The sequence below is a fragment of the Esox lucius genome, chromosome 20 (assembly GCF_011004845.1).
Source record: "Esox lucius isolate fEsoLuc1 chromosome 20, fEsoLuc1.pri, whole genome shotgun sequence".
Lineage (NCBI taxonomy): Eukaryota > Metazoa > Chordata > Actinopteri > Esociformes > Esocidae > Esox > Esox lucius.
The window spans coordinates 42912908-42927691 of NC_047588.1; the positions used below are offsets into that span (position 1 = coordinate 42912908).

Sequence of the window (14784 nt, forward strand, 5' to 3'; positions counted from 1 at the left end):
GATGAATCATTTTTAATGTCACTGCCCCCTTTCAAAATGTTGGCCTGGTAATTATTTGGATAGAGTATTTCTCAGTTTTCATTTCAATTAATTTGCAGTGCTGTTTAGATTTTTCTCACAGATGCAAGCACCCTTAAGACAGACATTTTCATAACAGACTTTGGCTCAGTAACCCCAATGTAATGTCAAATGTGTTAAATCTGATTTTGGCTAAGGGTCTGGTTATGGACCATGGGAGATTGCATCCTCTATGATTGTCTCTGATTCTCTCATTGGAGGAGCATTTCAGAGGGGAGGTACCTCTGGGTTTCTTATCCAAGGGGCTTATACCTATGCTTCTTGGTTAAGAACTCACACACAAAGGTTAACTAGTGTTTTGTGAATGTATCAGAGTCCTCGGGGTGAGTTACTGTCTGTAATAGATATGGTCACTGAGGGCCAGTTTCGCGGACATAAACAGAGTAATCTAGGACTAAAATCATGATCAGTGGAAATCTTCATTGAGCTAGAAGAGTTCCATTGATCTTAACTACTCACTGTAGAGGAGTTTAGTGTTGGCACACAAACAATACTGTGGTAGAAATACTCCACTGGTCCCTTGGTCAAATCTCTGAACTGATCAAATATTTGAGATGGTCAAAGGACTGAACTGATGAAATCAATGAGATGGTCAAATGACTGAACTGATGAAATCAATGAGATGGTCAAATGACTGAACTGATGAAATCAATGAGATGGTCAAATGACTGAACTGATGAAATCAATGAGATGGTCAAATAACTGAACGGGTCAAATCAATGAGATGGTCAAATGACTGAACTGATCAAATCAATGAGATGGTCAAATGACTGAACTGATGAAATCAATGAGATGGTCAAATGACTGAACTGATGAAATCAATGAGATGGTCAAATTACTGAACTGATCAAATCAATGAGATGGTCAAATTACTGAATGGGTCAAATCAATGAGATGGTCAAATCAATGAAATGGTCAAATTACTGAACTGATCAAATCAATGAGATGGTCAAATGACTGAACTGATCAAATCAATGAGATGGTCAAATGACTGAACTGATCAAATCAATGAGATGGTCAAATTACTGAACGGGTCAAATCAATGAGATGGTCAAATTACTGAACTGATGAAATCAATGAGATGGTCAAATGACTGAACTGATCAAATCAATGAGATGGTCAAATGACTGAACTGATCAAATCAATGAGATGGTCAAATGACTGAACTGATCAAATCCAGAAATTGACAATTTCTGTGTCTAGGTGGAACAAACTCCTGCACTTCCCATGGCTTCTAGGAAGGTTTTCCCAGTTCTACCCTGTAATCCTTCAGGAACAAAAATACCTGTTGTAGATGATGAATCATGGTGAAAGAAACTTTATTTAAAAACAGGTTTTACAGAAACTTTATAAAGTGTTACATAAGGATGTCCACAGATACTGTGTTAATTAAACACATATATATATATGTATATATAAATATTATACAGTAGTTTAATGTAAACATCTGCTGTTCTAAACATTTCATTCATGGGGTGATAATGTACAAAATGAAAGAGAAAATTTTGAATTTTTTTAAAATGAGACACTTTTCAAAATACTACACATTTTAGTCCTCAAAAGGATAGTGGAATTTTTCGCAGATGCGTTGTGGACTCAATTTTCTACAGACCAATCACAGGGGAACAACAGAACATGTGTTGACTGTCTTTGTCTAAACCTCCCTGATTTAGTGTTTGAGTTTCTGTCAACGTGTGCCCCTCTCTCACCTACAGAGAGATGGCTGGAGAGCAGCACATGCTACGTCACAGGCTACGTCACATGCTACGTCACAGGCTACGTCACATGCTACATCACATGCTACGTCACAGGCTACGTCACATGCTACGTCACAGGCTACGTCACATGCTACGTCACAGGCTACGTCACATGCTATGTCACAGGCTACGTCACATGCTACGTCACAGGCTACGTCACATGCTACATCACATGCTACGTCACAGGCTACGTCACATGCTACGTCACAGGCTACGTCAACACTCCTCCCCTCTCACTGCAGTGCCACGCACAACTCTGGCAACATGCTCCCCTCTCACTGCAGTGCCACGCACAACTCTGGCAACATGCTCCCCTCTCACTGCAGCGCCACACACAACTCTGGCAACATGCTCCCCTCTCACTGCAGCGCCATGCACAACTCTGGGAACATGCTCCCTTCTCACTGCAGCGCCATGCACAACTCTGGCAACATCCTCCCCTCTCACTGCAGCGCCACACACAACTCTGGCAACATGCTCCCCTCTCACTGCAGCGCCACGCTCAACTCTGGCAACATCCTCCCCTCTCACTGCAGCGCCAGGCACAACTCTGGCAACATGCTCCCCTCTCACTTCAGCGCCAGGCACAACTCTGGCAACATGCTCCCCTCTCACTGCAGCGCCACACACAACTCTGGCAACATGCTCCCTTCTCACTGCAGTCACAGTGAACACGTGAAATTGTCCAATCGTGTTATCCATTTGGGCGCAGTCGTCACAGTTCCAGCCTCTCCTTCTGTCAGATCTGCCAGACAACAGGGCTTGTCTGTACTGGCTTGTACTATCAAATCCACATGTGTGGAACAATACATGATTGAAGAAACCTAAACACAATAGCAGAGATATATATTTAAATTATATCTCTGAAGTTTAAATCACTGCCAGGCCATTGCATGACTCACAACTCAAGCTCTAAAGAGAAATATACCGTGGCCTTGAAATGGATCAGGGTTAAAAATGCTGCCTTGTCATTGGCTACATATTTTTGAGAACAGGGTTGAAATCTTGCCTGTGAACTTAACCAACGCTCAACCACTTCCTGTTTGGGGGATCATGACAAGAAGAAGAAGAGTGTCTGTGTTTTTCCAAGGAGTCTTGTCTCCAGTCCACTGACAGTTGCCGTGATGAAGCAGCTCCATAATCATGAATAGTAAATAATAAAATTGTGGAGAATATACATTTTTATTTATAATTTAATTAATGAGGCAGCTGTTTCACTGGCCTTTTAGATAAGAAAAAATATTTCCAAATCAAATAATTCCATGTTTTGTTTTTATAACCTACCATCTGAACAAAATAATTTATTTTGCCCTCAAAACTTTCATTTACGCTCCACACATCATAATACCAGACCCCAAGTAATCACTGGCCTCGACTGATTATACGTATATATACAAATATTTTTTTTACAAATATTTTTTCACTGTGAAAAAACGCTTATTTATAATTGTATATTTGTTGTTTTCAACAAACAAAGAAAACATTTGCTGTTCTTCCCCTTTAAAACAGGATTTGTGAAAATCCTCCAACTAAGACAGAAATTATCAGTTTAAAGTTGACAAATGATTGACAACTTTCTTAATCTCTTCCTAAAATGTGGCTGAACACTTGTCTGTACATTTCATGCAACTTTCAAAGTTAGAAAAAATTCAAACCAAGAACAAAAAAGATAAAATGGTGAGTAAAAATATATGAAAGGACTGAAAAATCCTCATTGGAAGTTACCAAAACCAAATCCTCATTGGAAGTTACCATAACCAAATCTTCCATCATTTTGTGATATCATTGGTGCTATTCCTCCAAACCTTTTCTTCCTCTGTAAAACCTAGGAGGTGAAATGATCAAAAAAATTTCAGATGACAGACATCAGACACTGAAACAAAATTGCTTTTGTTGTCCAGTTTCCATATTATGTGATAGGTTCTCATAGTTCAGTTTCTGTACTGTATGTAACAGGTTCTTATAGTCCAGTTTCCATACTGTATGTAACAGGTTCTTATAGTCCAGTTTCCATACTGTATGTAACAGGTTCTTATAGTCCAGTTTCCATACTGTATGTAACAGGTTCTTATAGTCCAGTTTACAAATTGTATGGAACATGTTTTAATAGTAGGAGTGTTGGTCTAGGATTATTTTCACGCATGGTCTAGAGTGCCATAGAAAATATATTTATTCCTTCAAATATTCTCTCGTTTTGAATTATTGTGAAATATTTTCAGATATTCAACCAAAACCTAAAATTACATAGTCTAAGTAAACAAATAACAGAATATTTCTATACTTATTTAATTTACAAAATGACACCGCTGAAAAAGTGATTGCCCCCTTACACTCCATTACTGGTGGTGGTCCATGACTGCAACCAAACGCTCCTTGAAGTTGTTGATCCGTCTCCCATATCCTTTCTCTTTGCAATAAAACATCCCAAAACATCCCACTACCTCCACCTTGCTTGACCTTTCATATGGGGTCAATCCTGTGGAATGTAGAGTTTTGTTTTTCCTGGAATAGCATATTATTCCTAAAACATGAAGAGTCTTCATAGATTCTTCTAAGTTCGCTTTGGAAACTTGACTTTTTGAGCAGCTTGAGACTCTGACGAACATCAAGTACTGCTTTCTTCACAGAATCCTTCCATAGCGAAGGCCTGATCAACCACTACAGGAAGCTTCTGGTTTCAGTCATTGTACAGAACCATGTGTGCAAGGAGGCAGTCACGTTTCTATTGGGCCCCTGGTTGTTTCATTAAATAAAGGATATAATTATAAAAATCTGCTGCTATCTCTCTATTTAGGTTCCCTTTCTTTAGTATTAGTTATTATTAAGTTCTTATACATTTACGAAAAGATTTGAGAATAAGTGAGCATGCATATTTTTACAAGTTAGAATAAATATTTTTATATGTAATGTAATCATATAATAAGCCAATCCAATCCTAAATCAACACTAAGATCCTCAAAGGTTTTTCAGCATAGTGTGGAATGTCAAATCGTTGGTAGTTGAATGGGCTGACCTGGTACAGGACAAAGGCCACATTGGAAACGACCATCAGCAGCAGAGACACCCAGGCCACACTGACTAGAGGAGGTCTGGTCCATAGACTTCCAGAATCATCTCTCCTCTTGGGCTCCAGGGCAGGGCAGTCTGGCTCCTCTAAAGAACGTGCAGAGAACATGTGAATTTCTACTGGTCCAATGATGCGCAAGTTCTGGGGCACACCAGTTATGTGGATGTATCAGGTCACTAATGGCCCTCGATGGCTCAGGGGGGCTTATCTGGGTGAAGTTATATAGCAAAAAAAAGGATGTAATCCATTAGATGGATATCTGGGAATGAAACTGCCATCCCAGAACTAATCTCCATTAATTGGTCAGATGCGCAATTACATTTACTTTGTCAGTGTTACTGTAGATTAGTTCACACTAATTTGTGTAAAGTTCATGTAAAAAGACATGTTCTCAATGTGTAGTAGGATGCAGTCTTACCTGGTATGTAGAGAAGGGTGCCATTCCCGAACACTCTGAGGTATGGTGGGGGGTACATGACCTCTATGGCACAGCGGTAAAGGTCAGTGTCGTTGCCCCGGAGACCAGAAATAGTCAGGTTCACCATCCCTGCCTCTACCTGGCCTCTGCAGAGCACTGGGGTCTCTCTGTCCCCAGCCCCCACTCCCCCTCTCTCTCCCTTCGTCTGGAAGAGTGTCTGGTTGTGGCTAAAGGAGGAGGTGCACACCTCCTGCTCCTCCTCTTCTCCAAACAGGCCACGGTACAGGGTGACCCGTAGCTCCTCTGGGACATGTCTTCCAATGTGGTTGTAGGAGCAGCAGAACTGCACCTCTCCATCCTGGCTCACCGCCCGGTACGTCTGGAATACCGTCAGGGCTGAAGGAAGAGGAGGAGAAGAGGAGAACATGGAGAGATCAGGTCCCTCGCTGGAGGTATTCATCTGGGCATCAAAATACAAAATATCAATGTGTCCAACTCTGCTCCAGTTCCAGTAGTTACTAAACATGTACCTTTATTAGGATTTTTTATCATGTTAAAAATACTCACCATTCCATGTAGGCAGACAAAGACAGAGACCTGTCAGCAGAGCTAGACTCATAATGACTGGATGAAATGGCCCTGCAGAATAATGTGGCAGACTTTTATATAACCCATCGTTTTGGAAAGAGATCGAGCTATAATGCATACGCCACAAAGGCATGCATGTGTCTCAGTGCCAGTAAAAGAAACCACCCAATCACGAATACAGATGATTATTCTGGTTAGAGATTCCAGTAATAACGGAAAATATGCAAAACATCGTCAGTGCGCAGAACAATGAAAATATCAGTCAAACTGAAAAATGCTGATTTGTGAGATTTTCAACATTTTGGTGTGGCGATATCATTTTCAGTTGATCCTCTGTGTGGTGTGCTTACAATTAAAACTGATGATGTAGTGGAGAGCAAATGTCATCTCCAGAGAATTTGTCCAACTTTCAGAAATTCCAGAAATATAGATGTTCATAGTGTGTATGTTTGTAATGTTAATGGCTGCTGTAGAATATAAATATATCACAAATCATGTAAATACTTCATAAATCATGTAAATTTATCATAATGCTGGTTAAACTCTGGACAACTCTGAATGTACCCACCTAGAACAGCAGGAAACATAACAATATGCAAAAAATATACATTAAGAGCATCTGCTAAATTACTAAAATATAGATGTACTTCTTTATAAGCTGTATTACAGTAGCAGATGTATAGCAGCAGTTTTTTTGTTTTGAAATTCTAGACTGATATAAATGCAGTACGACATCATTTCTATGCTGTTGAATGCTTTTGTTTATATAATATGTTTGCTTGTTAAAATAAGAATCAGAATCATCCTTATTTACTAAAACTTCAAACTTTACTTGGTGTAAAGCTGCTGCTAGTGGGTGAGAAAAAAAGACAGGACACACAAAATGTACTGAAAGTAGACAAACATTTATACAAGAATGTAAAGTGGCTTCATATGCATAAGCTAGTTCAGCATAAACCTGGATTCAGTGTGGACGAACACATTCACAGGATCCATATTTATTTACTGTAAGTCTGCTAATAATTCATGTTTTTTTAGAGAAACAACCTGGAACAGATTTAGGTTAACTGGCTCGCTCAGGGACAGAGCAACATGTTGACCACAACCTTCATTTCCGTGGTCCATTACATTCTAGGCATCTAGAATTATCCAAAAGACTTCCTGTAGCACTTCAGATTAAGGGCCTTGTTCTAGAAGTTTCACCTTGTCTGCTCAGGGATTCAAATTAGGAACATTTTGGTTACTGGCCATCTAACATATACCACCTCCAATAAGCTATCTGCCATCTCCAACAGAGGTGAACTATTTGGGGAATAGGTTTAAACTTTTTTATGGATTACCAACTCACGTGACCATAGCAGTTGTGTGTGGATGTGAGGCAGTGTGATCACATCAATGCACGGAGATCTGGGTTAGAGCGTCTTGGAGCAGTTACAGCCCAAACCACCAGGAACATTTCGCTCGCTTCTACATTTTATGAAGCTGTTTCTACATCAGCAGCTGTAACAAAGTGCTTAAAAAGAAACACAGGATTCAGAAGACAATATGGTCCTGTCTGAATGTAACAGTTTTGTGTTTCCTGATGACATCACCAAAAGGCAGCATATACAGTGAAAACAACAATGGTCCCAGAACAGAACCATGAGGAATACCAAAGCATACCTTTTATTTGTCAGAGGACAGAAAGTCCACAGTTACAGACTGATATCTTTCTGATGGGATCTAAACCAGGGAGGAACTTGTAGAAAAACATGGGTTTCCAGTCCCTCAAAGAATGTAGTGATTGTGTCTCAGTGCAACCTCAGGTATTACTCTCCTCTGCCTGAGGGGTAGAGCGGTGTTTCCTACAGGACTCTGCCTTGGTAAAGGGGGGAAGGATTGTTCCTAGGAGGGGTCTGAGTGCAATCTTTTTATTTCTGGTAGAACAGATGGTCAATTCTGGTAACTTTTTTGACACAGGCATTTGGCATTTGTCAGTTTAGCTTTATCATTCTTTACCTTGACAGTAAACGGCGCTGCGCGTGCACCTCAGACAGAATGTGACATTGTGTTGCTGCGGTGCAAAGCCTCATCGACGGTGTACAACCGCTGCAGAACAGCAGTGCAGGAAACACCTGGGTCAAAATATTTCCCCAACTGGTCTTTGCTCCGCTGCCACTCATCTCTGAAACTGCTGAATCTAGAGGGAACACTTCTAGTGAATTATAGTGAGCCGCTGAATCGTGGGAGCCAATCCCTAGAGAACACTTCTATTGAATTATAGTGAGCTGCTGAATCGTGAGAGCCAATCCCTAGAGAACACTTCTAGTGAATTATAGTGAGCTACTGAATCGAGGGAGCTAATCCCTAGAGAACACTTCTAGTGAATTATAGTGAGCTGCTGAATCGAGGGAGCTAATCCCTAGAGAACACTTCTAGTGAATTATAGAGAGCAGCTGAATCGAGGGAGCTAATCCCTAGTACAGAGAAAAAACTGCACCAGAAATGATGTAAACAGGTCACCTGAACTGAATTGTGACATCAGTTGTTGACGTGCATCGGGGGGCCTTGTGTGGTCTAGATAGGCACCCTCGTTTCTCATTCTATAGAAATACGTCAGCTTTGGTTTTTACCACACATCCTCAACGTGCGCTACTTCAAACTCCCCATCCAGTACCTGAACAAGCAACACGTTTCTTCCTCACGGTGCCTCTTCAGTCTTAGGCGTCTGCTGTTTCCTTTAAAGCTGTGGTAGGTTAGGGTGTGTTGTAACTCTGCAACTGCTAAAAGAACATGCAGACAGTTTCGTCAGATCCTGTAGTATTATGTTTAAGTGTCCAATTGTTTCTAACTTGGTGTTGAGCCAAACGTCATGGGCAAAAGCCTAACAGTGGGTAACAGTGTAATTTCTGCTGGTTATTCAAAAGTGACTCATCACAATATGATTGTTTGCATCACTGTATAACAGTTTCGTCTCCCCTTAGGACAGAGGCTATGCTGCCTGTGTAATCACTCACGCAGCAATAAACAACTCAACCTGATCATCATATTGTCTCTGTGTGACTGGTTAAGGTCTAATCTTGATTTCGGTTTCAGGTCTGTGACACACCTCCTTAAAAGTGTTGTTGCTCTAGATTCTGCCTGAAGACTCCTGCTGTCACTGCACTAAACACACCTGTTCTCCCTGTTCTCCCTGTTCTCCCTGTTCTCCTTGTTCACCCTGTTCACCCTGTTCTCCCTGTCCTCCCTGTTCTCCTTGTTCTCCTTGTTCTCCCTGTTCTCCCTGTTCTCCTTGTTCACCCTGTTCACCCTGTTCTCCCTGTCCTTCCTGTTCTCCTTGTTCTCCTTGTTCTCCATGTTCTCCCTGTTCTCCTTGTTCTCCCTGTTCACCCTGTTCTCCTTGTTCTCCTTGTCCTCCCTGTTCTCCCTGTTCTCCATGTTCACCCTGTTCTCCTTGTTCTCCTTGTTCTCCCTGTTCTCCCTGTTCTCCTTGTTCACCCTGTTCTCCCTGTTCTCCTTGTTCTCCCTGTTCTCCCTGTTCTCCTTGTTATCCATGTTCTCCCTGTTCTCCTTGTTCTCCCTGTTCTCCTTGTGAACACTGTTCTCAAGGTGGCTTTATTAGATGTTTTTTTGGTAAAGTCTAATCTGACCTTTCTTTTCTCGATGCTTATGAATGGTTTGCACCTTGTGGTGAACCCTCTGTATTTACTCTTGTGAAGTCTTCTCTTCATGGTAGACTTGGATAATGATATGCCTACCCTCTGGAGAGTGTTCTTCACTTGGCTGGATGTTGTGAAGGGGTTTTTCTTTACCATGGAAAGGATCCTACAATCATCCACCCCTGTTGTCTTCCGTGGACATCCAGGCCTTTTTGTGTTGCAAAGCTCACCAGTGTTTTTTTTCTCAATGAACCAAACTCTTGATTTGGCCACTCCTAATTTTCCTGCTATCTCTGATGGATATTGTTCTTTTTTGCAGCCTAAGGATGGCCGGGACGTTTGTAGGCATGTACTTCCTTGAAGGTGTGTGAGGTGTAAGCCAATGAAAAGCTTTGTTTGGGTTCATGTTGACTACATTGAATGCTCCAGAAATGAAAATATATGGAAGGAATGTGAGCATAAGATAAAAGAGGGTACATTTTGCATTTGATGGCGAGAGCTAAAGTTTGTGTGAACAGTGATGCAGAGTTGGCTACCTTTCTACTTGACAAGTAGGTAACATTGCCTCATTCAGCTACTTGGCTAGATAGTCAAGGAAATCTGTGTAAGTTACTTGATGATGACGGAGAAACAATAATACTACGTAGAAAATCATTCAAATCATTCTATTTGTATGAGCGAAGATACATTTTAGGAAGGTTTCTCCAAAGTCTTTGGTTGAGACAATAAGCTAACGAGTTAACTTGTGTCCGAGCAGACACTGCTTGATTCCATTTATTGCTGGAAAATAGTGTTACAACCTGGTGTTCTCTGCAAAATGTTTTAAAAAACATCCTTTGTGGGTTGTTGACTAAACCTTATGCATAAGTGAATATTGCTCAGAAGAAGCATTTATATTGCCTTTCAGTAGATCTAGGTTTGTGACAACTGGTCGAAGGCCGCATATTATTGTTCCAGCTAGCGCTAGCTGGCACACAATGGTTTAATGTTCGCTAGATAGCCATCAACGACTCTATGAATTATGGCATTGCATCTAACGCAATAGATAGCCCAGATTATGTTTTGATTGGTTTAGCTGTTTACATTGTTTATTCTGTGTTCCGTAGTTATGGAAAGGGACCATCAACTTAAACCCCATTTGAAATGAAAGTCTGTGTTCATTGTTCCAGCATCGACAGTTGAGAAGTTACACTGCTTCAAACAGATCAGTATGCTCGTAGTTTGTAATGTCAATGTAAGATCCTAATGGAATTATAGAACCAATATACAACTCACAGCCGATAGGTGGCGTTAAGTTGCATAAGGCACCTTTAAGTACAATTGTTTGTTTGGTGAAATATTGCCTGTGTGTTGTCCCCACTAATTATACTGCACCCCCAAAATGGTTTCCTGCTTATATTATAATTATATGTTCTTAACTCCCACTGAACTTTTTCAAGAAAGCATGGGTCATTTTATAATCTTGAATTTTTACAGTAGTTTGCCAATTTGGGAGCAGCCACCCATAGGGTATTTTTGTTGTGGGTAATGTAACAGAAGTGATTGATTCATTGCTTTTGTTTTTCATGTCTCACATTGACATTGGGGGATGAACCCCCCTAAGGGTCAAATCCTAGAATCGCCCCTGGTACACATTTCACAGAGCATGTCAGAGTAAAAACCAAGTCATGAATTTTCAAGGAACTTTCCATAGATCTCTGAGATTATATAATCTGAAGGCGTTGATATGGGGAAGGTTATAAAAAACATTTCTAAAGCATTAAACATACAAGGTTCTGCTCGTCAGCTTGCTAGTACCATCTCTTCGGCAAAACATGGTGGTGAGAGCTTCATGCTATGGGGATGCTTCTCAGCGGAAGGTAGTGGGAGTGTAGTCAGAATTGAGCAAAGGATGAACAGAATTAGCTGGAGTGGCTCCTACATATATATTTTAGTAATTTAGAAGACAGTCTTATGCATAGCATTATAATATACATTTAAAAGAGCTAGGTGAAACAACTACAGCGTTTAGTAGTAAGTTAATTTTATTTAATTAATTAGTTATCAAGAAAGGTCAGTGCTGGAAAAAAATTACAGTTTTTAAAATAGTATTCTGGAATAGTCAGTGAATGACTTTGGCCTTAATTGGCCCAGTCAGAGTCTGTACTTGAAGCCCAAAGAACATCTACCTGAAGATTGCATCAGTGCTCCCCATCCAAATTGACTGAGCTTGAAAAGATTGACACTGAAGAATCAAAGAAACTCCCCAATTCAGCTGTGTAAAGTTAGTTGAGGTATACCCAAGATAACTCAGAGCTATGGTTACTACCAAAGCTTCTTCTGAATAAAGGCTCTAAATGTGCATGAGATGTATATTTTTTATTTCTTTAATAAATTGTCACAATTTAATTCATACAATGTAATTCATTAAAAGTCTATAACACAACAAAATATGGTGAAAGTGAAGTTGTCTGAATTCTTTCTGAAGGTATATTTGACAGCCTCACAGGAGAGCAGGATATTTCTGACCTCACTGCTTTGTTAAACTAAAACAGGTTCTTAAAGCAGGTTAAAACAAATATAGGCTTTTCTTGGTATTATATAAACATGCTTCTGATGATATGTCAAAAAAGACAAAAAATATGAAACACTCAGACAAAAAATATCTGTGCATATAGATAGATAACGTTTTCTACAAATAAGCTAGTAAGAAATTGCTCATTGAAACGGGCTTCCTGTACAGGAACAGATGATGCAATAGAGAATTAATCCTTCAGTCAAGATATACCAAGCTAGACAAGAGTGGCGATATCATCTGTATAAATTAATCTACCAATGTTTCGAATGCATTAGACACAGTTTCTATAGCGCCTTTGTGGTTTATTACAAACCATAAGTTCAGCACAAGTTGCATTTTTGCACTCAGGGTTCAGATTTTTTTTATGTTTTATCAATAGTTATGTATGTTTTTATGATTATTGCATTGTATTGGATTGTTTTGTGTCTATGCCACTGTGAGTTTGAAGTTGCTTTTCATTCAGATTGAGTTAACTAGGGTAACAGTTAACTCGGGTAACAGGTGCTCTTTGTATTTTTTAAGTTACCCGGCTCACCTGTCTGTTGGGCCTGGCTGTGACACAGAGCTTGGTCTCAGGGTAAGTTCGCTGGTAACATTAGAATTTAAATAAAAATAACATTTGAAATGTTTCCTATAAGGTTTGAAAACATCCAGCTTCCCCAATAGCACTGTATTCCCTAGGTAGTTCACTACTTTGACCCCTCGTCCCATTGGCCCCAGTAGAAAGTAACACACTACGTTTGTAACGGGCTGCAGTTTGGGATGCAGTTTGAAAAGGAAGCACTTGTGGGTTTCGCTCAACTTGAAGATTTCGACTGAAAGTCACACGTTAGCACTCTCCTTCCTTTATCATGAAAAACAAAACCAGCCTGTTGCAAGACAATGTGGAGGTTTCAGCTGGAACAGACCAGAACACAGCTTGTTCCCTTAATGTGAGGGAGGGTGTATTAGGTGTTAGTAGGAGGGAGGGGTCATGGTGTATTAGGGATCATGGTGTATTAGGTGTTAGTAGGAGGGAGGGGTCATGGTGTATTAGGGGTCATGGTGTATTAGGTGTTAGTAGGAGGCCGGGGTCATGGTGTATTAGGTGTTAGTAGGAGGGAGGGTCATGGTGTATTAGGTGTTAATAGGAGGGAGAGGTCATGGTGTATTAGGTGTTAGTAGGAGGGAGAGGTCATGGTGTATTAGGGGTCATGGTGTATTAGGTGTTAGTAGGAGGGAGGGGTCATGGTGTATTAGGTGTTAATAGGAGGGAGGGGTCATGGTGTATTAGGTGTTAGTAGGAGGGAGGGGTCATGGTGTATTAGGTGTTAGTAGGAGGGAGGGGTCATGGTGTATTAGGTGTTAGTAGGAGGGAGGGGTCATGGTGTATTAGGGGTCATGGTGTATTAGGTGTTAGTAGGAGGGAGAGGTCATGGTGTATTAGGTGTTAGTAGGAGGGAGAGGTCATGGTGTATTAGGTGTTAGTAGGAGGGAGAGGTCATGGTGTATTAGGTGTTAGTAGGAGGGAGGGGTCATGGTGTATCAGGGGTCATGGTGTATTAGGTGTTAGTAGGAGGGAGGGGTCATGGTGTATTAGGTGTTAATAGGAGGGAGAGGTCATGGTGTATTAGGTGTTAGTAGGAGGGAGGGGTCATGGTGTATTAGGTGTTAGTAGGAGGGAGGGGTCATGGTGTCTTAGGTGTTAGTAGGAGGGAGGGGTCATGGTGTATTAGGTGTTAGTAGGAGGGAGGGGTCATGGTGTATTAGGTGTTAATAGGAGGGATAGGTCATGGTGTATTAGGTGTTAGTAGGAGGGAGGGGTCATGGTGTATTAGGTGTTAGTAGGAGGGAGGGGTCATGGTGTCTTAGGTGTTAGTAGGAGGGAGGGGTCATGGTGTATTAGGTGTTAGTAGGAGGGAGGGGTCATGGTGTGTTAGGTGTTAGTAGGAGGGAGGGGTCATGGTGTATTAGGGGTCATGGTGTATTAGGTGTTAGTAGGAGGGAGGGGCCATGGTGTATTAGGGGTCATGGTGTATTAGGTGTTAGTAGGAGGGAGGGGTCATGGTGTATTAGGGGTCATGGTGTATTAGGTGTTAGTAGGAGGGAGGGGCCATGGTGTATTAGGGGTCATGGTGTATTAGGTGTTAGTAGGAGGGAGGGGTCATGGTGTATTAGGTGTTAGTAGGAGGGAGGGGTCATGGTGTATTAGGTGTTAGTAGGAGGGAGGGGTCATGGTGTATTAGGTGTTAGTAGGAGGGAGGGGTCATGGTGTATTAGGGGTCATGGTGTATTAGGTGTTAGTAGGAGGGAGGGGTCATGGTGTATTAGGTGTTAATAGGAGGGATAGGTCATGGTGTATTAGGTGTTAATAGGAGGGAGGGGTCATGGTGTATTAGGTGTTAATAGAAGAGAGGGGTCATGGTGTATTAGGTGTTAATAGAAAGGAGGGGTCATGGTGTATTAGGTGTTAATAGGAGGGAGGGGTCATGGCGTATTGAAACTGAGCTGCAGAACGGTGGCCAAGACCATACAACGGTTTAACAGGACAGGTTCCACGTGCTCAGCGTCATATCCAGAGGTTGTCTTTGGGAAATAGACGTATGAGTGCTGCCAGCATTGCTGCAGAGGTTGAAGGGGTGGGGGGTCAGCCTGTCAGTGCTCAGACCATACGCCGAACACTGCATTAAATTGGTCTGCAT

The 14784-nt window shown here is 41.3% G+C and overlaps 1 protein-coding gene across 1 annotated transcript; it reads right to left on the reverse strand.

Annotated features, from left to right (window-relative positions):
• Positions 1 to 1462: 1462 nt before the first annotated feature.
• Positions 1463 to 6534, reverse strand: cd28 (CD28 molecule). The gene is made up of 4 exons (XM_013131473.4): positions 5888 to 6534; positions 5321 to 5716; positions 4849 to 4988; positions 1463 to 3660 (listed from the first exon to the last, which is right to left on the reverse strand). Exons 1-4 carry the CDS (start codon positions 6039 to 6041, stop codon positions 3574 to 3576), a joined length of 777 nt encoding a protein of 258 aa, XP_012986927.3. The 5' UTR covers positions 6042 to 6534; the 3' UTR covers positions 1463 to 3573.
• Between the last annotated feature and the right edge of the window lie 8250 nt (positions 6535 to 14784).

What these genes read in the sequence shown, in the direction of transcription:
- cd28 (XM_013131473.4), bottom strand. Translation starts at nt 6,041, where the DNA reads ATGCCTTTGTGGCGTATGCATTATAGCTCGATCTCTTTCCAAAACGAT. An exon ending in TTGTCTGCCTACATGGAATG is followed by an intron (nt 5,717 to 5,887) that starts GTGAGTATTTTT and finishes CTCTTCCTTCAG; the next exon opens with CCCTGACGGTATTCCAGACG. An exon ending in TGGCCTTTGTCCTGTACCAG is followed by an intron (nt 3,661 to 4,848) that starts GTCAGCCCATTC and finishes TTCACCTCCTAG; the next exon opens with GTTTTACAGAGGAAGAAAAG.